The sequence below is a fragment of the Pleurodeles waltl genome, chromosome 6, assembly GCF_031143425.1.
Source record: "Pleurodeles waltl isolate 20211129_DDA chromosome 6, aPleWal1.hap1.20221129, whole genome shotgun sequence".
NCBI lineage: Eukaryota > Metazoa > Chordata > Amphibia > Caudata > Salamandridae > Pleurodeles > Pleurodeles waltl.
This window is the reverse complement of record NC_090445.1, coordinates 758,088,007-758,112,480: the sequence shown is the minus strand read 5'-3', so window position 1 is coordinate 758,112,480 and position 24,474 is coordinate 758,088,007. Positions and strand designations below refer to the sequence as shown.

Sequence of the window (24,474 nt, the reverse complement as noted above, 5' to 3'; positions counted from 1 at the left end):
GTGATAACCTACTGGAGGACTAAATCAATAAACATCGTCATCAATCAAGTAACAGGCAAAACCTGTAATTCATTTTCATCTCCCATCACCTTTTTAATATTAAGATTCCTAGATAATGAGAATTCACTTTCATCCTCAAACATGACTGTATTGTTATGTGCAAGGTCAGGTACATGAATACAAGATGGTTGAGGATAGAAACAGCCCTCGGGTTCAACCCACTGGTTAGTTTTGCATTGTCCACTATCTCAGACTGAATAATAATTGACATTAGACAAGTGATAAGTTGCAGGAGAAATGTGACTTGATCAAACACTTTCTCAGTTATACAAGTCTTTTTTCTTTTTGCATTTCAATATATTAAATTGTAATATCTCCCCAGAATCCAAAATAATTAATCTCCTCCATCACTCTACCAGTCGATATTCTATTTCTATCATTTTAGTGAGCTTTCTTGAATTCCTATGTTTTGTATTCTTAGTGACATCATTTTCAGAAGACAGTGAGTAATTAATCTTATTTCAAAGTAAGAAATTTAGTGTAAAAGGAACACATAAGACCATTCAAGTAATTGGGATTGCTAATCAACAATTTGTATCCCCATTCTGGCTATTTTTTCATATAATCTGATTTGCAGATAATTAGGGAGTTATATGTAATAATTAACTGTAGTGTATGATATAATTTCTTTATTCATTTATGCCTCAGCCGGAGTTAAATTACACATTTGGGTTTAAATAGTGAGTTGGGAGAGACTCTGGATTCAGTCAATGCTTTGCAGGCTTTTGTTGGTCCTAACATATTCATGTAATCAATTTGCTAATACACTGTAAAGTAATATTAGTAAGTTTTGCACTAAGTGGAGGGCTGTTCATGCTTTGTTATAAGGAACAGTACAATCTCTGGAGTGTCCTCACCTACCCCCAGTACTGCTGCTTGGAAGTCTGAATATGTAGAAAGCATGAGTTTGAGGAGGAAGCAGGTTAAGCTGTGGGTTGTGGAGGACCTAATATTATAAATGTGTCTCTCAACACCCAAATTGTGTGCAGTATCCTGAAATTATAATTTCAGAAATACTTGGATGAAAATGTTGTACTTTATTTTTCTTTCTAACTAGGGCTTATTGCATATGCAATGCTACATCATAGTTACCCGTCGTGAAAAGGTGCACCTTTCCAAACACACCCTGGTATTAGGGAGTGTTTCCATTTTGAGTAAACCTGGGGGGAGGGGATCCTGAGATGTTGTTACAGCACAGAGACTATGTAGCTGATAACTTCCTATTATAGAGTGTGTTACTGTTGTTCCCCAGGGTATGTTCCCATTTCTGTGGGGTGTACTCTTCAATGCAACATGATATTGTTCTTGTACTCACTTCACTTGCTAGATCCCTCTTGGCCTTAGCTGTCAGGATGGAGAGTGTATCAAGACGCAGCTCAAACCCTTTCTCCTTTTGTTTCTCCCAGCTGCTTTTGTAGAGGGTCTAAAGAGTTGAAAACAAAAGAGAGACTTGGGTAAGAAACATATATCACACTTGTCCCACATTTGATTGATTTACTTTGTAGTAAACTCAAATTTCTTTCACTAAATATAAATATATATATTTTAAATCTGACGTCCAAGCTATTGGTGACAAAGGATACTTATGCTACAGCATATTTTGCTCATGAAAATCACCACAGTGCCTTATTTCAGTCCGTTGTGACACTATCTCAAGAGTAATAATATCTAAGAGTAATAATATCTAAATTAGAATCATCTGGGAGTTTCAGCATAGAGGCTGCTAGGCATCCTTCCAAATCTGCATTATTCAATTTGTTCCAAGCCCAGTGTTTTTCTAGCGCTCCACTAAAAGGTTCTGTAGAATTAGAATAGGATACTAATGATCTGAATCATGATTCAAACCCTTGTTTTCTTGACTGAATTGCAATGAAATGACACTATGGCTAGAGGCAAAGTTACTGACAATAAACATCTAATCAACTCTGAAGAATTTACTGCTTTCATATACAGCCTTCTATTTCAGCTCCTATGATTTCTAAAGTTTGATTACTTGATTCTATATTGTACAACTGCTACCAACTCAAAATCTGTGTTTCTCATTTGAGATATGAAAGATTAGCCATCGGGAAGCATGGTGCATTAACAACTATTATCAGGAAGCTAAACAACAATATTTGCAAGTCAAACTTAATAAGGAGCTATCTGGTGGGGTAAAGCTAAAACATGAAATTCCCATTCTAACTCATCCAAGCTTGATTGGAGTTGCTTAATTTTAGAATGACAGAAATTAATTTCAATGAATCTTGACGTACTCTGAGCACACTTTGATTTGTGTGCTTTTCAGAAGTTCAAAATTCAATTTTGTAGTTTTTGATGCATTCAAGAGAAATTGCCTCAATATCACATATCAATGTATACGCTATACATTTAAAAACACAAGATTGTAGGAATACACAGTAGCTGACAATATGGTTTATTGGGTTATTCTTGCCGCTGACATCAGCTGTGACTAGAAGGTAACTAGCTCGAATTCCAGCAAAGTAAACTCAGCTTTCAATCCTTCAGCGGTCAGCATATTTGAGAATCATTAAATTGGGTAAAAGTAATAACTGTTGTTTACAGAGTGTAGGAATAGCAGAAGTGTAGTATGACACACTGTATACATTTATCATTAATATAATATACAAACTGACAGTATGTCAATGTAAAACCTTGGTAATTTTCAGAACATAATTAGAACAATGTTACGACTGCAATACCAAGGGATAAATTCACTTTGAAAAACACTAACATGCAAAACAATTACTAGCCAATTTTCATGTCCTCAAAAGGTTCACATAAGCCACTAATATACTAGCATAAGGAGAATTTCCTGGAACAAATTATCAAGAAGAAAATTCTATATGTACGGCAGGCACATTATTAAAGCAATAGAGAAAGTTGTTTCAGTGTTGGAAATTGACACAACAAAACGAGTCCACGGCAGAAGAAAAATTACCTTTCCTTTCTTCACAGTGAAGCATGGATCGAAAACAGGTGAATAGTTATCCTAAAGTAGGAACTACTTGAAGCACGATAGCGCAACTTCATGGCCGCGCAACATTAGCTGTTGAATTACTCTATTCCCTGCCAGATTAGCAGATTGCACTAATCGAAAAAGGTTTTTTAACAGTCTGTTTTTACCTGCATGTAGTCACTTTCTTTTTGGGGCACTTTGTACATTCGCCTGTTAGAGTGCTCATGCATCATTTTGTTAGGTTGACGCTCTAGTTATCTTAAAGTAGGAAGTACTTAAAGCACATGCAAGCCTGTCTGCACCCGTTGGCACCAGGATCACGCCTAGCACCAGAACCCCTGGCAGTTTTGTCCCCAAGAAGGGAAACAATTCTTAGCTTAATCATGTAGGTAAGAGAACTGATTGTACACTTATTAACTGCATGAATAAAGAAGATTGTTTTCATTGTAATTGTTGTGATTTTACTTGCAGACACGAAGAATTGATGCCATATGATAAAGCACCTCCAAATAAGGTAGTTCTTATTAATTCTTTTAATTGATTTTTGATTAGCTCCTGCTTTGTTATTAGCCATAAGTATGAGCTATCAGAATTTTTAGAGACTAACACTCCCTATTTAATGTTTCTGACAGAAACGTGGGCAGATGAAGCTTCATACCTAGATTTCGCAGCTGCACTCCCGTCTAGATATGTATTCAACTGATTAGATTGGATGGGTAAGAGGGGAGGCGGGATCACTTTAATCCTTTTTAAACCGCTTCAAAAGTCATGTAGACAATTGATTTTAGAGGATTGTGAGGTGTTTCTAATTAATTGCCAGTTAACTAAACAGGAGTCGTTTTATAGAGCAGTAATTTATAGATCCCCAGCCCTAAGGCAAAGTTTTTTGAGTCACTATGTAATCTTGTGGAGACAAGTGTCCATTATCCCAATTACACTGTCCTAAGTACTTTTAATTATTACCTAGAGGATAATGAGAATAAAGGTTCTCTATTATTATTAGAAACTTTATGCTGTTTTAATTTGAAATAACTGGTCAAGAATACCACACAAAAAGCTGGCCATATTCTTTACAACATTTTTTCAAATTATTCCAATGAAAGTGTCACTTCACATCATTTGGTCTGACCACGGTGCGGAGCATTTTAAACTGGATCTTATGTGTTACAATTATACAGTAGCTTTAAGTGGTGCGCTAAAAAAATACCGGACCTGGAACAAATTGAGTTATGCAGATTTGGAAGGATTCCTGGCAGACTCTATGCTGATACGCCCCGAGGATTCTAATTTATCAGCAGTACTGTATGATAAATGGCTGTCAGAGGTAGCTTCCAAGCTGGTACCTGAAAAATGTGGAAATTATTTTGGAAAAACTCCTTTGGAGCCTTGGTTTTCTCAATCACTAAGATAACTGAAACAAAAATGCCATAGGCAAGAGATGCTGTGGTGACTACATTATAATGAGGAGGAAAAGATTATGTATAAAAGAAAGATTGAGGACTATAAAAGAGCAATAGTTGAAAGGAAGACTAAGAACTTCTCAGAGAAAATTAGTCAGGCTGCCAACTCAGTGAGAAAGGTTTTAAAAACAGTTCAGAGTCTAGTCAGGCCTGACATTTCCTTAGGTCCCCTTCCCACTCAGTCTTTCTGTGATAAGTTAGCACTCCATTTTTAAAACAAAGTAGAAACTATTTAGACTGAATTTGACCTCACGAGATCTTTACCATTGCAAAGGTCTGATTCTGCTTCTCTCATACTTTAAAATACAGAGTTACACTGTTTCCCTTTTGTCACAGAGAATCAGGTGACCGAGTTGATCTTGCACACCAAGTCGGGCGCTCCTTCTGATCCAAGACCACCCAAAGTGTTACATGCTGTAGCCCAAAAAGTTGCTCCAGTAATGACATCCATTCTTAATAAAACCATAAAGGAGTGTTGCTTACCTGATAAATGGAAATAGGCCACAGTTTTACCACTGATAAAAAACTGTCACTTGATTCTAATATGGAAAGTAACTACTGCTCAATATTGAGACTCCCTTTTCCAGCTAAGGTCATCGAAAGACACATTAATAAAACCTTGTCAAAGTACCTGGACAAAAATCATATTTTGAAAGAGTCTTATTTCGGTTTCAGGTCAGGCCATAGCACTGAGACTGCCTTAGTTGCAGTCTCAAAAGAAACCAGGCACATCATAGATAAAGATGGGTGGGCTGAGGTGGTCCTTTTAGACCTTTCTGCAGCCTGAAACACTGGCAGTCATTAGGGGCTCTTGGAATGGTTAACACAAATAGGAATATCTGGTTAGGCTTTCAACCTCCTGTCATCATTTTTGGAAGGCTGTGAACAAAGAGCGGCCCTTGGAGAGTATAGCTGGGAAGCTTTTACTCTTCTGGGTTGTGTTCCCCAGGGGTCATCACTTAGTCCAACACTATCTACGTGGCTGCCTTAGTTAAACTTACCTACTCTTTTGACTTTGCTACTATTGCATATGCTGACGACAACCAGAATGTGGTGTCTATCGCTAGTAAGGTTGAGGATGTTGTTGGCCGATTCAACAAATGTATGGAAGAGATTGCAAACTGGATGAGAAATAACTGCTTAAAGTTAAATTCTCAAAAAAACAAAGTTCTTTTTTTTGGGAAATACCTCACATTTTGGAATCAATTCTGGTAGCCTAATTCTTTTGGACTTTCCCTACACCGGTTGGTAATGTCAGATATGTAGGGGTTATATATGATGCTGAGTTATCATTTGTGGAGTAGACCAATAAATTAATCTCATCATGCTTTTTTATTATAAAAATGCTCAGGAAGGTATTACCTTTTATTTCTTCTGCATTGTAAAAGTCAGTGGTTATTTCTCTAGTCTTATCTACAATTAGATCGTTTTAATGCGGTATATGTTGGCACTAAACAGAGACCACTAAACAAACTCCTTATGTTGCAAAATACTGCCTGCCGATTTCTTAAAAACATACCAAAACATACGTCTGCAAAGAATGCCTTGATGGAGCTTCACTGGCTCCCTGTCAAAAAAGTACTGCTTTTAAAGCATTATTCTTGGCACATAAAGCTTTGCATGGACATGTTCCTGAGTACCTTAGAAAGAAATTTAGATGGTACTCGCCAAAAAGAGCTCTTTGATCAGCATCAACAAGATCTATGGCTGTTTCTAGATTTAAGAAAGCGATCAGGGGCAGTCGAAGCTTTGTTCATTCCACCAGCACACTTTGGAATAGGATGCCACTTTCTTCTAAAACCCAAGATAATTTCATCTGTTTCCGTAAGATGCTAAAGACCTGGTTGTTTACATCTCTTTAATACCTGGTGACATGTGAACTATTAATTCTCTAGCAGGACACAAGAGGATGGCTTCAGCTTATCTCAAAGTCAAGACACCTTGGGGCACTGGTGTGCTCTATTATTTTCAAATCAAATCAAATCAATATCAGTAATTAAGGTTTGCATAAATTTAATAGCACATCCAGGGCAATATTTAGCACTAGTGGCGCCATGTGCGACAATCTTTTTTGGTGCCCACCCTCTCCATGACCACCTTCTCAGATTCCCTCACTACCAGCCAGCAAATGTGCCCCTCATCTCTCCATAGCTCCCCTCTCACATTCATTCATTTGTTTAAAGCGCTTGTTAAGGCTGGCTCTACTAATCCACTCAGCTATCCACATAAAATATAGTTCTATTCTTTGCAGCAGGAATATTTTAACCCTCTGCGCTACTCTATGGTGAGTCAAAACTGCCACTGGACAAAACTCCCATCTCTCTCTCGCAGGAACATTATTCACAAGTGGTATTTTGACATTTTAATTGCTTCCTGAAGGCTGGACGCACTGGGAACTTTTCAGTAGGTGCTTTTAAATCGCAAGTTTTATAATTTATTGTTAAACACAGCGCCGCCCTGAGGTCAGCGTCCCCCAATCCAGGCCAGCACTCGGTGCGGCAACACCACTCACACTGCCCTAATGCCGGCCGTGAGCACACCTAAGAGCAGATGAGAACATCTGACTGTATGAAAAGCCTGCTGCTAGCACCAGCCATGTGGAAACACTTTTAAGGTATTGTTGAATTTTGTACTGTAGTCTTCTTTTCTTTCCTGACAAACTGAAATGAGTGTGTCTGGGTATGTTGGTGCGTGTCCTATGTGTTAGGATGTCCCCAGGTCTGACAGAAAAATGATGTCTTTAAGAAAATGGCAAAGTTAATTTTTCTTTTATTATTTTGTTGACAACTAATAGAAACATTTAGCTGGAGGCCCATAATCTTTTCTACAATGCGAAATCGTCAACATTTCAGGAATGAGTCAGACCGTTTTTTGGTAAGGCATAGAGAAAGCTAAAAGGGAGAAGGACTTTCAGCATTTAGCGTCCAGCTCTCAATATCCCATCCCAACACTGGAATGGTCCACAGCTCCACTTACTGAGATATTGTAGAATACAAGTAAAATAATGGAGTCTATAGCCTTCCATGTGGTTGTAGGTTTGGTGGGATCCCTTTAACTTCTGCCTGTTTTCCCAGTATGTGCTCCTCCAAATGGCCAGTCTCATGGACATCACAGGATCCGTGACTGGGAAGAAATATTGTGGAAAACTCTGTCTATAAACTTGGGAAGATTTAATGGTGCACAAAAATCGTTTTGGATCTAAGTAATCTCAAGGCAGCAATTTGCCTGTAGACATTTATCATAAAAATAAAATTATGTTTTAAGAGTAAGGGAAATTCAATTTTCAATGAAGAACGTTGGCCTACTCAGCAAGCAGGATACATCCTGTGCTGCTGTTTCAGTAACGCCTTGCTGGCATCTTATCTTTTGCCACCTTGTCTCTGGGTGGCATCTAACACTTTGCAATGCATGCGGTAAGCAGGCTGAATTATTTTTCAGAGATGTGGTGCCTTATTGGCCATGATGAGTCTAAAAAGCTGTTTTTAGAGTTGAAAACTCTTGTTACAAAGATCTTTTTATTTTTAGTAACCAAAGGCTCTGTGTTGTAAATGTAATCCGAATTTCTTTGAAGATTTAAAGAGGGAGTGTGCAGTTAGCAGTCAGTAGACAATTCTTCAGGATCCTGTCATGTCTGCATTGCTCTCATCCTTCATGGACAAGCTGATAAACTGAGCCTATCTAATCCCTCAACCCTGTTTGACTTAAGATAACTTAATCCATGGAGAGAAATTCACGCGGGCTTCCTGATTTTTGATACCTTCTTGTTTCAGGAAAAATGGATATCAATACAACATCTAGCAGTAGTATAAAAGAAATCAAGAAAGTTGTGCATTCACGGAGATAAAAATTGTGCTTGGTGCAGAAAACGACCATAACTAACTCCAAAAGGGATTACTGGAAGGAGAGAAAACATGTGAAGCAAAGAAAACTGTAACGAAAGCACTACTGAAAAACCAAATTGCAGAATACAAATTTTACCACGTATGTAAGGAATGGAAGTCGGCATGACGGGATGGGTCATGTTTTTTACAGTTTCTGTAATGTCACATGGGACAGGTGACAATCTAAAATGCAGTGGCAAGCCCTTTAAAGTGCCACTGAAAGAAAATACATTTTATTGATTTCTCCTTTTATAGAACGTTGCATCACCACCTATCACAACTAATTAAAATTTCAGAATGTGCCAGAATGCGTGGTTGGATTCTGATAGTATCATGATGTCATTTACTGGGTGGTCCCATTAAATCTTTTTTTTGTTTGTCAGACTCCTCGCAGGAAGATGGGTAATCATCCAAACCCACGTCAGCACATATAAAATGTCCTCTGTGGTAGAGATTTGTGTTTACTTGCTTGCCATTTCAAAAGGATGTTGTGGCATCAAATTGGACAGGATATTAAACAAGAGAATCCCTTAGGCTGAACATGCAGGACACAACCCATACACGTCTCCACATGTATTCCCCATTATCCGTCCATTGAACAGGCATGATTTCCACCTACTTTTGGCAGGTGGAACTGTGTCTGGGTAGGTGCCCTGGTGAGATAACATATTATTGCTTCACTTCCTATTGGACATGCCTACCATAACCATTCCTGAAGGTTTTATTAAGAGTGGCCCGATAATTTACGATCTGTGCATAACTTCCATTACTACACATATCAGAATTATTAGTTTTTTCTTTTTTAGAGCACCTGGTAGAGACTAGTTCCAATAGAAATTTCGTCATACATTAATTCTTTGTAGGTCATACTCGCTGGAATTTAACGGGAGAAAAGACACTGAAAGCAGCAGGACAAGTGAATTTTGATTCTGTAAACACCGAGATCCACACATTATGCCCCATGTACTGTGCAAAGCCTGTACTAGGTGATAATTATCTCACCCAATAAATTCCCAGCACCTATGTGTTGGATTTTATCACGAAATAATGATCACATCTAAAATCAGGCCATTAGTAATCAGGGAATGAGTCTGTTTGTCTTCCCAGAAATGGCTTCCTCTATCCTGGTATTGAACAGGAAATAGAGACACCCATTGTCTTGCGAGCAGGTGTAGGAATGGCATACATCTTTATCCCGCGCTAGTCCAACTAAGAAAAGGTTTGGTACCAATGACCCCTAGCTCAGAAAAGCAAAGGTTTCTGGGACGTGGCTGGGTACTCAAGTGTGATGGAAGAATCACTCAGTCTGGAAGCATATGTTCCCCCAGTGCCCAGTAACTTGCCGAAAAGGTTGGTAGCCGAAGAGGTTGGGAGCCATTAGTTGTTACTTGCTGTGCTGCATGTCACTCACTTACTGCTCACTAAAAAACATTTATGTATGAATGTATGTATTATGCAGTGCTTATATAGCTCAAACTTATACGAAAGGCTACAGATGACTGTATGAGGTCCAAAGCACAGTGGATATGTGATTGGAAGGGTATCTGGTCTCTAAGCATGAAGGTGGACTGCTGTTCCATCCTGATGTGATGTTTTTTAAAACAGGCACATGTTTGGCTCTTTCCTAAATTGGTCCACTGTTGGGGCAATATAGGGATGTCATTCCAGGGCCTGGGTTTTATGATAGAGAACTTTGGCCTTTTCTTTTTCTTTTTTGCACTTCTTTGTCTGCAGTCTTATAGCGCCATGGCTGTGAGTGTGCTCAGAGCCACAGTAGATGGTGAGTTTGTCAGCCAGATATGCAAGGGTGCTGGTTATGATAGCTTTGTAGGTGATGCATGGTTTGAAGGTGCTGCCAGCAAGCAAGGGGTGTCAGTGGAGTTCCATCAGAGTAGGTATGCTGTGGTCATATTTCTCTAGGCCCTCAATGAGGCATGCTACTGGAAGCAGGATGTCCTTCAGGGCGGTAGTGGGAGACCATCCTGCAGGGCATTGCACCTTCCACATCCAGAAGTACAATGGCATGAACAGCTATTCTGAAGCCACGTCTTAGCTTTCTAAGCGATGAGTTCCTTGAGGGTAAGATTGGTTCCCAGGATTGATCCAAGAGGCTTGGCATACCCATATGGAACCACTTCTGCGTCTCCCGCACCTCCACACCTGAAGAAGTCAGAATCCATGCCAGATTACCTCTGGGAATCTGTATACCAGTAGCTACATTAATCCAGAAAGCCACCATTCAGAGAGTCCAATACTTACTGATAGGTAGAGACCCCTTGACTAACTTTCAGGATCGATGTCAGGTTCCTTTGATCCATTCTAGCAATGGTATATCAGAAGTCTATCAGCAGTATCTTTCAGTCCCGTCCCATAATTAACACCAACGAGCACCACTTTGCTCTCTGAAAGACCATCTATACGGATAGTAAACTATTCAAATTTTTCAATCTAACATGGGTGTTCAGTCAGCTATTCAGATCACAAGCAAACCCTCAGACACACAAGAACCAATAGCATTATTGATTACTTGAATGCAAAATTACTAGAAAGAGTGCAAAACACCTGATATCGAATCAATTTATGTCAGTGGTTTGTTACATCTAGGCTACTTGGAAAACCAAAAATTTGAGCTAAATATTTTGTGTGAATTGTAATGTAAATAGTAAAGTTCAATGTAGTATTTAACTTTTTTGTGCAGTGTTATCATGTAGTGTTAGTTTTATTATTATCATGAGTATATTTTAATGTTGTTATGGCTTTTAGCTGAAAAGAATAAATAAATCTGAACACTGATTAGAATCGGCCTTATTTACCTGGAGAAAATACTTTGCTTGCATCCATCCGAACCTCTAGGCCCATGACTTGCCAAATGCTTAGCCAACAAAACACCTACTGCACTCAGCCTACGCTACCATGCACACTCACTCATACCTCAAGGAAAGGTATCCCTCAATGGTCAATGGTAAAACAGTGCTCGGGCGCTGATGAAGCTTTACCTACCGTACTGAGATTAGCAGCATTTGCTCTGGCCTGCTTAAAGAGGGGCTCGTCCAAGTTGATTGTGTAGTGATGACGAAGCTCTTCTCCTCCTGACTTGTATGTGAGCTGTTGGTGAAAGAACGGACCAAAAGAACAATTATTAGGCTATATTTGTGGAAAGGTAACATTTATTTCCATTAACAAAGCACAATTGACATCCAATTCCTATTTGTGTATGCACAGCAATGGATTGTCTATTGCATAATATAACACGTTAAACAAAAAACATAATGTACATTAACGTAGAATATCTTATTACTAAAATGTGAAGTCATAACTAGAGCCTCAAAATGTAAAGGTCCTTTGTCAGAGGGTATGTGCACTGCGCATGTATGTGGATTAGTATCAGTGTTGACTATATCTGTTGTACTTTACTGGAAGGGGACATGAATCCACTTTGGACCACCTGTGTGTTAAGGGTACACAAGAAAGAGAAAGGAGAGAGCCTGCCAGGAGGATATGTACTGTGGAGGAACATTTCCAAGGTTGGTTCTTTAAAGTGAACCAGAGCTGTTAGAGGAAAGAGTAGGGCAGTAACACCTTTAAACTGCAAGGCCAGTCCCTGCCCCATGCATTCTTCAACAGAGGTGTTAATGCATATGGTTTTGCATTGTAGCTGAGATGGAAGGCCTGTCTCTTTTTTGTCACTTTGTTTCAGATTCCCCTTTCAGGGAACACCAATCGTCACTCCCTTCCTGCAGGACTTAGATTGACAAGAGACTGGCCTGACCAGCCTGTGGTAAACTAACACATTTCAAAAATTGGCTGAAAGCAGCTCTAGGCATACATCTCTGGAATCCACATTGTTGTCTGCACACTAGACTAGCATAACTACTTGCTATGAGCCCAGGTTAGTTAGTGTGCCACCTTTATTACTGACCAGTGCAAGGACCCACACCACAGTATGAGTAGGCCTTACTTAAGCTCCAGTGTAAAGCTCTTTTTGTTGAAATACATCAAATTGTACAACCTGATTGTGGCCCTTGCAACGCAAGATGTAGACTGCCTGGAGTAGCGGGAACTGCTTATTGAAAGAAAGGTATTAATGGTCTACATCCCTCAGTGGTAGAGCCTGCATTGTGGAATCATCATCCTAGATGCCTGGTGACTAAGCAGCAGTGCAACAGATTCTACTTATAACCCTGGAGCTGCATCTGCCTTGAGAGAAGCCAGCTGACCATAGAGTACTGGAAGCAGCCCTTCAAGAGGTTAAGATGCTGTCTAGAAAAGGAGACTACAGCTGTGCAGAGAGGACACTGAACAGAGGTTTACTAAGTCTAGGTGTCAGGACACCACCATAAATTTGTACTGGTGGATGGACCCACCATCAGGAAAAGAACACTGGTGTCCAGGAACAGGAGAAGAACATGTTCAAGATTCCCTGTTGTGGGTCACCTTTTCTAAAAGTATGGGGATTGCTGACCCAGATAAAGATTACAAGGTCACATGCCACACTTTGAGAGTGAGAGAAAAGATCTAGTCACGTTCTCCCAATCCAATCACTAACCACACTATGGTACCTAGGCTTTGGGGGACACCTCTTCAATATCAGGACCTTTTGTCCAGCAAGACATTTTTGAGAAATCCAAACAGAACTAACCTCCCATACCTACCAGCTAATGGGACCATTCCAAGATTTGGACTAGACGCCTCTCCCACTTAATAGTGGCATGCTTCATCATCGGCTGTCTATCCACACCCCGGTAAGATGATTCTACTGGGGTGGACTCAACCAAGAGTTCTTGGGAGTTCAGAAATAAAATTAGCTGGATAATGGCAGGGATCCAGAAAAATAATACTAAATATACCTCTCGGAATGCCCCAAGAATTTCTCTTTTTATTGCGGGATCCAAAGGTATGAGTAAAAACAATGTCCCTAGTCTCCTTAGGGTCTACTATGTTCCCAGGAAACCCTATACTCTCCTCCCAAAGACTACAAGGTCCTCAGTGTTCCTCGGGAACTGAGGCACACAAGGCAGCAGTCACAAAGGATTGGTGGTTCCCAGAGTGAAAAATATATTCTTGCTGGAGTTTTGCTCAGCGTTAGCTCGTTGTTCATGGTAACATGCTGTTTCTTCAGTCTGGTCAAATTTATTGTACTTGTTGCCAGGATGAGACATTAATGTTAATGTTCTCCTGGTGGAGGCCTGTATTAATGACATAAGCATGTAGACCTGCTTTAACAAATGAGAATGCATTGTCAACAGCCCTATCTTAGTGATTGTGATGAATGTGACAAAGTCATTAGGCCTAACTGAGTTGATTGGGAAGAATTCATGTCATTGCTATAAGCCTAGTTCGGGGCATAGCCAGATGTATATGTTCGGGCCAATTGTCACATTAATAGTCATATGGTAACTAGCAAGTGACTGTAACAGATGGAATTTAATTCCCTACTGTAATATGTCTTTAGGATATGTGATTTGTGTCCTGGTTATTTGCTGAGACCTCAAGAGGTGTGCTTAGTTTTCAATTTAGGATGATAATAGTAAAGTGACACTTGGACACAACCACAATCAATACAACTAAAACCCAGTAACCTCTGGAGACCCGTGGGCAAACCCAAACTTGTTTTCATGTGTGCCAATTAATGGAGAAAGGAGCAGGCTGGAAACTTCCTACAGTATTATTGGGTGGTTTAAACCTGAATGTTTGGGGGAATGGGTGGTTTGGGGGAATGGGTGGTTTACACCTGAGTGTTTGGGGGAATGGCAAAGAAATAGAGAATTTAATACAGGGTAGGACAGAGCAGTATCGAAGGTACAGAAGTGATTTCTTCTAATATGGAGTGACGAAACAATATGGCAAATCATATGGAATGTTCATTTAGGGACCGAATAGTAGAATGAGGCAGCATAAAGTGTTGGAATAACTAAACATGCTGAAAGTTAATTTAGTACTGTTCCAAAGATTTATATGGGACTAGGTAGGTATTATTCACCAAAAACTAACAGATCTGGAGATGTACCTAGGCACATACATAAAATGCAGATTTTTCTGGAGATCAATACTTGGCAACATACTGATGGAGTTCAAAGTATAGTTGGGCAATGTCTATGAGTCTATTAGCTTATTTTAAATAGCCCAGGTGAAATGGTGTTTACACTGGTGCAATCTTGTGTAATGTCCAGCATTTTGCACTACATCTGTTTCACAAAATCCCCAAACGTCGTATTCCACATTCCTACTTGAGATTTTTTGGGGGTAAGAATAGTATTTCAGGAGGGTAAGAACAAACATAAACAAAGAGAATGTGAGTCCCTGCTACCCATGTCACATGCGATTTTCCGGTTTTTTAGGAAATAGTGCATCCTTGTGTCCAAAACAGATGCAAGGATGCATATAATTCTATAAAAAATTGAGCAAAAGGCCAGATCGGCACTTTGTGTAACTCCATATAATTTGGGGGAATTTCATGAAATTTCTGTAAAGGAACTGGCACAATTTTCACACGTCTAATTCTAAACTTTTGTTTATTAAATGTCAAGGCGTGTCTGCTTGTGCTTCTGCTGGGAGGAGATTTAATTCATGTATTAGGTCCTGCACTAGGGGGAGTCTATGTACCGGTCTGGCAGTTGTCTAAGGAAACTGTAATGCTTAGTGCATTTATCTCCTTGATTTAGTGGACATTTGGAAGGAGGGGCTCCATAGACCATATAAGCAATATAGTTTTACAATTTAGCCTGCAAATAAAGACTGTGCCTTACATTTTGACTTCAACCTATGTTTCAGCCATGACAGATTTGATGGGCTGCATGCTGAGCTAATGGATTGTAGTGTTCCAGAGGCTTCCAAATAATCTGGTCTTGTGCCTCCATGTGGAAAAAATTGAAGTAGCCAGCCTGATGTCCAGCGCCATGGGCTTTGATCTAGCTTCTCATTTGCTCTGTTCTCTTCACTGCTCTCCATTCGTAGCCAAGATCATGTTCATCACACATAAAGCTGCTCATCATCTCCTAATTTCTTGAAAAGGCCATCCAGTTAATTACATCACAGCAGATTTCAAAACCCCACCTGAATCAAACAAAGAAACATTCTAGAATGCCTATTGTAGTTGACTGTTAAAGATGTAGGACTGGGCAAACAGAACTATTTTTTTCTCTACGCCTGATGGCCATTTTAAAGGACAACATCCAGATCCAGTTGCATGCAACAACTATGGTCCTCCAATATGCCACAACTGACCACTCTTCACTTCTAAATTCAGTGCAGGTTTGGTCACACAATCATGATGGTTCCCTTTGGGAAAATATTATGTACTCCTGCATTATTGTTGTTTTCATATATCAATATAAATGTGCATATCACAGGGCGTACCTACATATTGTATTATGAAATATGGATCTTGTTCCTCCTCGATCAGAAGTGTCTTTGGCCTCAAATATGCTTGGTAAGCTTAATGATTCTAATAGGCCCAGAAACCATTTTATTGAGGGTAGTACATTCACACATTTGTGCAGAGTAACCTAATTTTCTGCACTGGTAAGTAGAAGCAGAATTTTAGGAGAATAATTAACTTAGTATTGTATTCATGAATGATAGCTTCTTCTCAAGGATGTCTCATGCTTCTGCCAGGAGAAGATCATACCACCTGCTCTTTAGATAAGTTTTTGCTTAAAGTAACAGGTTTCTGTGACCTCAGAGGTTTTTTTTAGCGAAAATGTCTGTATACTGTACTACATTGAATGTATTTTATCTTTAGAGCTACAACTGACCCTTTTCTAGCAAGATTTCTAGTCAGATGAAATGGCTATTGTTTATTTATTTATTTATTTGCTGTGATGCTTGCTGTTTTTTGCATTAAACTCATGTTAGACTGAAGAGCTTCCAGGCATGTTGGGTTTTATTTTTAACACCCCAAAACCTGAACTCCCTGCCATTCTCTCTATGGGCCATCTTCGATTTAAAAAAAGTAGTATGAAAAAGTTCTCACCCCTGACTTTTCTCTATCCCCCTCTCTGGGTAGTCACTTTTGGCTTTCATCCTTTTCTGTTTTCTCTTGCAGCTGTGTGCCAAGAAACCCGTGCAGGTGCATATGCATGTGCGTGCATATGTGCGCTTTACAAAAGATAAACCTAACCTAACCTGAGCTCAGTTTAAGCTATCCAAAGGTGTGTCAAGCAACGACCCTTTGGGAGAATGTGGTTTGTCCCTGTGAGATCCCCATTGCCAAACTGTTGTGGATGGTTTGCTGTAGCCTGTGTCAAAGAATTTGGATGTTGCCCCCCTCATCTCATAACTCAAGGTCTCTCTCTGCCTTACCTTATCTGAATTGAGCAACTGTGGGAGCTGAGCTAATGGGGTTTAAGCCTTGACTCTAAAACACTCTTATCACGCAGAGTAGTCCCCCTTTGTCAAGGAGAGGTTGATGTCTCAAAAATCATTAACCATCAAATGAATGAGGCTCGTGGGTGTGGCGTTACTGCCATGATGGGAGAGAACAGACGAGCGGGCAGATACTTGTAAACAATAGGGCAACCTGTCCATGGCATTCCACAACACCGGAAGCCCGCCCCTGCTGGCCTTCCTCTACCGAAGGAACTGACTGCAGAACCAACACTAAGAGTTCGCATATAAGCTCCTTTCCTACATGGCGTTGCCTTTCAAAGGCAGCACCAACACGTCTGTCCCTGATTAAGCCCTCATCTTGCAGGACACAATGGAAGCAGGTACAGGCCTTGATGTTAGGAGCAGAAGAAAAGGCAGCAGCGTGCAGGAGCCAAATGAAGAAACAGGCGCGTTTCATGCATAATACAAAAGCGCTAAAGCAGCCAATTTCGTCTTTTGAAACAGCCCTGTTCTGCATAACTATGTCTCCCATTAGGGAGGTTGCAGACCTCCGGTTTTAAGGGCGCTAGTTAAAAGGACGTTAAATCTTACAAGCAGGCCTCGCGTCTATTTAAAGATACTGCTCATTTCCAAGCGGAACGCTTGTCTTCGCATCCGCTGCACCTGTCCCCGCCGCTCGCCAAGTTAATTATAAAGCGGCCTTAGGAAAAGAGGGGAGAAGAACCGGGGGACCGGGCGGCAGCAGGGGGAGGGTGGGGCTGGGCGGCTTGGAGAGGGGCACTCACGTCGCTCTGCAGCTCCTGGCTCTTCTTGGCGTGTTTGATCTGAGGGCTGTCTGCCACGCTGGTGAACCGCAGAGCGTCCGCCTTTTGTCTGTACTTTTTCTGAGGGGGGAAGAAAGCGGCATGTGACAATTCATATTGTGTTTGTCGACGCATTTTGCATAAAAATCACATTTGCGCAATGGAGCAAGCGCAGCAAGTCCTAACTGCAAGTATGTCTTGTAAATATATATATACTTATTATATGACTCATACTCGGAAACAGCACACTCTAACAAGAGAAAACCTCTTGAATTTGATAACAGCTATAAAAGTGCCCAAGTGACCGCCCAGGGCACTGTCTTGCAGCCTTCAGGTCATTCCCAGTTGTCTGAAGTTAACGCACCAGTGCACAGAGCTCTGTCACCACTCGCATGCTTTTTGTAAGGCCATTGCTCGGTTTGCAAGTTTAGCCCTCTCAGGAGAAGACTCCCATTATAATACAGATTCCCATCCTCAGTATCAGAGGAGGTCATGAAGTAATCTAACAAGATGCACATAATTCTTGTATCACAGATCTGAAAGATTTGGAAAAATATATTAGGCCTTTAAGATATCAAACAGTTCGATGACGTGCTCATCAGTACAGTCCTGCCGGTAACATATTGCAGTCAAAGCAGCACACGTATAGGTAAAATCATTTTGTGATATCATAGTATCTAAGTTACACACGGAAGTAAACAAAGCAGCAATTGTAATGTGCGAATCGACTGAGCCAACATTGCAGGTCATCATAAAAAAGGGTTTGATCTAGTCAGGGTCGGCTTTAGCGCTGGTGGCGCCCTATGCAACAGTCATTGTTTGGCACCCTCCAGCCCATTACCACCTCCTCGGATTCCCTCACTACCACCTGGCAAATGTGCCCCTCATCTTTCCATAACCCCCCTTCACATACATTAATTTGTTTTAAAGAGCTTGTTACTATTCCACTCAGCTATCCACATAAAATATAGTTATTTTCAGCAGGCATATTAACCCTCTACGCTACTTTATGGCGAGTGAAAGCTGCCCCTAGACTAAACTCCCATCTCTCTTCCTAGCAAGAACATTAATCACAAGAGGTATCTTGACATTTTAATTGCTTCCTGAAGGCTGGACACAAGGAACTTTTCAGCAGGTGCTTTTAAATTGCAAGTTTCATAAGTTATTGCTAAACACAGCCCCACCCCAACCCCGAGGACTGCACCACTCACAACGCCCTAAAGCCGGCCCTGGATATAGCATTAACTTGTAGTTTGTGAATACCCCAAAAAAAATGCAATCAGTCTCACATTTCCTCGAGTTAGAGCTATTAGCGTTGTAAATTCCAAACTGGACTTTCCTTGCCACATAAATTGAAAATGAAAAGTAAAACAGTTGACATAAGCAAGTCAATTCAAAGCATCATGGCCGCCATGAGCGTGAGCGGGAGAGTTATTGGCTCCCTGCATGAATGTCTAGAAAGGATCGCGACTGGGATGAAAGGCACCGGAGGAGGGGCCATCACACACTATAACAGGAGAAAGCGTGACATAGTGTGATGGCCAACAAAAATGTTCACTTAATGAAATCGCCTGGGAGGGAACACAGCAAACAAAGGAGGGACATTTCACAAAATGTGCCAATAAAAATTAAGGGCCATATTTATACTTTTTGACGCACAACTGCACCAACGCAGTTGTGCGTCAAAAATTTTAACACCGGCTAACGCCATTCCAAAGCGCAATTCGGGCGCCTTATTTATTGAATGACGTTAGCCGGCGCAGCTGACTGGTGTGCGTCAAAAAAAATGACCCACACCAGGCAGCGCCGGCGTAGGGGAAAATGGAGCTTGGCCGTCAAAAAATGGGGCAAGTCAGGTCTGAGGCAAAATATTGGCCTCAACCCGATTTGCGCCATTTATTTTGACTCCCAACCCCCATTGAAATGACTCCTGTCTTAGCACAGACAGGAGTCATGCCCCCTTGCCCAATGGCCATGCCCAGGGGACTTATGTCCCCTGGGCATGGTCATTGGGCATAGTGGCATGTAAGGGGGCACAAATCAGGCCCCCCTATGCCACAAAAAAAAAAAAAATACTTACCTGAACTTACCTTAAGTTCCCTGGGATGGGTCCCTCCATCCTTGGGTGTCCTCCTGGGGTGGACAAGGGTGGCAGGGGGTGTCCCTGGGGGCATGGGAGGGCACCTCTGGGCTCCTTCCGAGCCCACAGGTCCCTTAACGCCTGCCCTGACCAGGCGTTAAAAAATTACGCAAAAGCGGCTGGACGTCATTTTTTAAGGCCCGCCCACTCCCGTGCGTCATTTTTGCACGGGGGCGCACATGCCTTGGAGTCATTTTTTAGAAGGGAACGCCTACCTTGCATATCATTAACGCAAGGTAGGTGTCCACGCTAAAAAATTACGCAAACTCCAAGATCTTTGGCGCTAGACGGGTCTAACGCCAAAGTATAAATATGGAGTTAGCTTTGCGTCGGATTTGCGTAAAAAAAAACTACGCAAATCCGGCGCAAACAGAGTATAAATATGCCCCTAAGCATTTAAGACAAGCACAACAAAGAATGAATAGCAGTAGTGGGCGTGGTTAAAAGCCCCGGAGATATTATAACAGGCTAGATCGCTAGCACGCCCGAGCCTAAAAAAGGAGTGTTCAGAGTGTGCTCCAACACTTCAGTTTATTTTAAGCTCGTGTTTCAGTACTATTACTTTTTAAATCCCACCACCCCCCATTTAAAACGTCACTACTCTCTTAACCCTCCACTGACTTCGAAGCTATTAATTGGCAATGCTACCCTGTAATAATTCAACCACCGCTTCAACGTGATATCACAGACAAAAATTACAGAAAACACTGACAGTCACATATACACAGATTTTAAATAAGATTGCATTTAAATGGGAAAAAGATATGGGTGGCATGAAAGCAGTGGTTTTTCTTCCATAATTACTAAATTCAGATACTGAACAACTTATGCAGAGAAGGGAGCTATTAGGGAGGTATCCCATAACTGGTGTGGGCAAGATATGTTATATTAACGAAAATATGGCTGCTCTAAAGTGAGTGAACACATTGCCACATCCGCCCTGTGTTTTGTGCGAGGTTGTTAACTGCTAAAATACATACAACAGCAGCTGAGCCACATACAGATAAAGGTAGGGCACAAGTCCTAAAAAAAGAAGTGGTGGGACTACCAAGTTAGGCAGCATGCAAGTGACATCATGGCGTGTGACATCGCACGTAGCAGTACATGAAGTGACATTACAGGAAGTGGCATCACAACCCATGAACTTACAGGAAATGACATCATAAGAAGTGATATTAGATTTAAAGACCTCACACATATGTTTAGTAGGTCTATTATAAGTACATTTGAGCACTTTATTAGCATACATACTAACACTCTTGCATGTACCGTCTACCTGACGCAAGGTAACGCAATGCATGCCAATGTACTGCCTTGTGTTGCATGTTTTTTTTAACAAATCAACTCAACCAGGATTTGTGTGGCACTATAAATCCCAAAATAGTTTTTGCCTTAGGGGTTCACCAGAAAAGTGATGCAAATCTAACACAAAATCTGTTACTTAAATTATACATTTGTTTTAAAAAAAACTCTGCCACAAACAAATTGGGAACACAGAGAAAAGGGACAGAAAATCTGTTCTGTTTAATTGGTTGCAAAGCCTGACTTTTAAAATATCTTATGGGGTTATGACACCTGCTGCAGAGATCTTTGGGTTCCTAGTAAATCTGAGAGAACAATAATATTGGTAAGATAACTTTTTTGGTTAACGCATTTGCTGGAAAGATCTGTGTTTTGTCTAGACCTCTTTTAACTTAAAGTAGCATTGAGGGTTAATGTGTCTTCTGTAAAGCACATCATGTAACATGCAGAGGACAGATTTTTATTTTATGTGGGTTACTGCTTTTAACAAGAGATTCTTTTGTTACTTGCAGTTCATAAATTGTATTCCTTCTAATAATGTGCAGTGAGCTATGAAGGACGATATGTGGCTCCTACACCTTGTAACCCTCACTGTCTTATGTAACATATTCTTAACACTGGTGTACAAATCTGTATGATTTGTTGTCAATGTTATCAGTATGTGTGAAGTTAAGTGCGCTGACACCCTGCATTGGGATGAGTAGCACTATAACAGGAATTGAAAATAGCAGTATTTAAATTGTTATTTTGTGTAAATTCCAGGAAAGACCAACACATTTGACATTCGTGCAGCAGTGCATGCATATTGCTCATATACAAGGACTGGATAAAGTCAAAGTGTGCCCCTCTTAAGTACTTGTGAAGTGCTAACAGCTGTGAGCCTTTGTTTTCCCTCCACTGTCTTTACAGCTATATATGTTAGGGGCTCCAGATAGGTGTGAAGCAGGATACTCCAACAAAATGAGGCCTGAAGGCCCCTTAAAGTTGGCCTTTGTTATGGGCCTGGCTAGAGTATGAATTATGAAAGCCCCGTCCCACCTAAACGTTGTTGCTGGGATCGAAAGCAGACAATGTGCAAGTGCTGCTGAATGTGTCCCGGTGTCTTAAAAGTTACACCGAGACACGTTCAGAATTAGGGCCCAGCTTCTTCTTGGCAGAGTGGACGTCGTTCACCCTGTGAAAATAGTGGGTGGACGCTGTGCACCCGCATGACCCCCGACTTGTGCCTTGGATGAAGGCGACTGTGCAAGATCACAAATGATTTGTTTGCTTCTCTTTTCAGTTTTAATACCAGGTTTGTCAGTTTGGAAGTCAAACATCAACAATTCGGACAAAACATCTGTAATTGGATTTGATACTGAAACAATGTGCTGTTGGCTCTGCTTTCACCTTTTACAGTGCCCCTGGACTATACTGAGCGCACCCACTGATGTCACCAGAAAGGAGATCAGCGACTGGCTAGAATCGCATCGCATTCGCTTTCTCTATAAAGTTCTTTCCAGCAATCTCGCAGAGATCACTGACAGATGTTTCTGTGTGCCACGGGGGACAGGAGTCTCATTAAGACGTCGCCAGTAATGGCAGGGGATTCATTTAGGAGGCACCATGGGGTGCAAACCACCTCTGAGAACATTCACAATGTAAGCTCCCGTGCTTTGCACATAAACGCATCCACTGCAAGAACAGTCTTACCTCAGGATGAAAAGCATCCTGCACCGCGCCTTAACACCTACCGCTCACCTGCTCTTGAAAACTCGCCACTCAAGGTCTGCAGTCTTCCGTGTGCTTCTCTCTCGCCGCTTGTCGCCGGCCTCTGGAACTCTCCTCCAGAAGACATTATGTAATCAGCGATTACCCCAACTTATGGAAGGTCCTGACGACTACTGACCACTGTCTGTGTGCCTGGAAGCTGCCTTCTAGGGTAAGTAGGCGCTATAGAATTGTTTTATTAAATAAATACATCCCCAAACAAACCCCACCCTCTGTCTCTAGAAACGTTTGGCTCTCTAAGTGACATAGGTCTCGAATTTTTGTTGAAATTTGCTGGTGAGAACAAGTATGATGAAAAAGAGTGACACTCTAATGACAAGTGACACATATCAGGGGTTGTAAGCGCTACATAGATCCAAAACAATACACCTAAGTGCAATGCACTGTTTCGGAGACGTGCGTCCATTACCTCACTGACAAGATCTCCCGCCTTCTTCGCCTGTTGCACATCAAGGCTTCCCTCGGTCAGCCATCCAACTCCCTTCATCCAAGTCAAATCCGACCGGTACTTAAGCTGCACAAAAAAAAAAAACACACATAAAACATTTTGGGACAATTTAGACATCTGCAATAATACCTGGCGTGCATACACCACAAACTGATTCACCAATGGGTGGGTCGGCGTACCCTCATAGGTGCAGAAGCTAAAGGAATAGAAAAACTTTAAGGGCTCTGTAGAAGGTGCAAATACATAAGTGAATGTTAATTTAGCACTCTCCACCAATGTTTTGTCTTCAGAATATACCTGTTGTGAAGTTTTTTCACTACTTAATAGCACACATGTAGGATCAGGACAGCATGATGAATAGGAGGCCAATGGACCATGGACCCTGGCCTCCGCTGACCTGTGAATCGGGAAGAGGGGCCTGTAAGTGAAGCAATGTAGTCAATAAATGAGGCAAAGTAACCAATGAATGAAGCAAGTGGACACGTAGGAAAGCAGAGTGGTCAGTGCAAGACGTAACTTGGACACTGAATAATGTAGGATGTTCAATGAACGAGTAGGATGACCCATGAAAGGCGAACAAGAGGTGGCCAGTGAAAGATGCATGGTGATAAGTGATTTAGGAATATTAAATAGTTGAGAAGGGTCTGCGTAGTCAGTGATGGAGCATGGTGAGTAAATCTTTTCTACAGCAGAGTTTCAAAACAAGGTCAATGGCATCAAGAGACTCACACTGGCAAAGCAGGTGCCTAACAGCAGCTACATAGTAATGTTAGAACCTTACAGAATCATATACGTAGCCAGTGCCTGGTGCCAACAAACACCAGAAAGTCAGGCACTGAATGCGGACTGTGTTGAGCCTTGCATGGGTTCAGGAAGGCCTGGTCCTACCTCACTCTGAAGGCCATACGCCTTCTTGGCCCATTTGACCTTCATGTCCTCCGTAGGCATGGTGTACTCATGCAGCCTCTTCCTGTAGTCCAGGTCGCTGGCCAGCGCCTGTGCTTTCTTGGCATGTTTGATGTTGACCATATCGAGTGGCAGGTGGAAATGGGATTTGCTCTCCTTAAAACCTTTCTTGTACTCGACCTGGAAAGTGCAAAGGAAGAGAATATGGTCACAGTGAAAGGAGGGAGGAGAGAGACACGGCTAGAGGTGTGTATTATGTGAGAGAAGCCATTGCTCATTCTTGCTGTAACATGCTTTGGGTACCAGCTAGGTAGTGTTTCTGTAGAAAAACTATCAGGATCACCTATAAATGTATGGAAACTCAACATGGCATTCTTTAAAAGCCATGGAAAGAGCCATTTTGGGTGGGCAGTTAGG

The 24,474-nt window shown here is 41.3% G+C and overlaps 1 protein-coding gene across 2 annotated transcripts in view; it reads right to left on the bottom strand.

Moving 5' to 3' along the window:
* Positions 1 to 24,474, bottom strand: part of NRAP (nebulin related anchoring protein) — a 337,786-nt gene that overhangs the window by 137,618 nt on the left and 175,694 nt on the right. For both annotated transcript variants that reach the window (XM_069239330.1, XM_069239331.1), the window contains 5 exons: positions 24,040 to 24,237; positions 23,113 to 23,217; positions 17,474 to 17,572; positions 11,361 to 11,465; positions 1,376 to 1,483 (listed from right to left, as the gene is read on the bottom strand). In XM_069239330.1, coding sequence (XP_069095431.1) covers positions 1,376 to 1,483; positions 11,361 to 11,465; positions 17,474 to 17,572; positions 23,113 to 23,217; positions 24,040 to 24,237 — 615 coding nt within the window. The remainder of the gene's footprint in view (positions 1 to 1,375; positions 1,484 to 11,360; positions 11,466 to 17,473; positions 17,573 to 23,112; positions 23,218 to 24,039; positions 24,238 to 24,474) is intronic.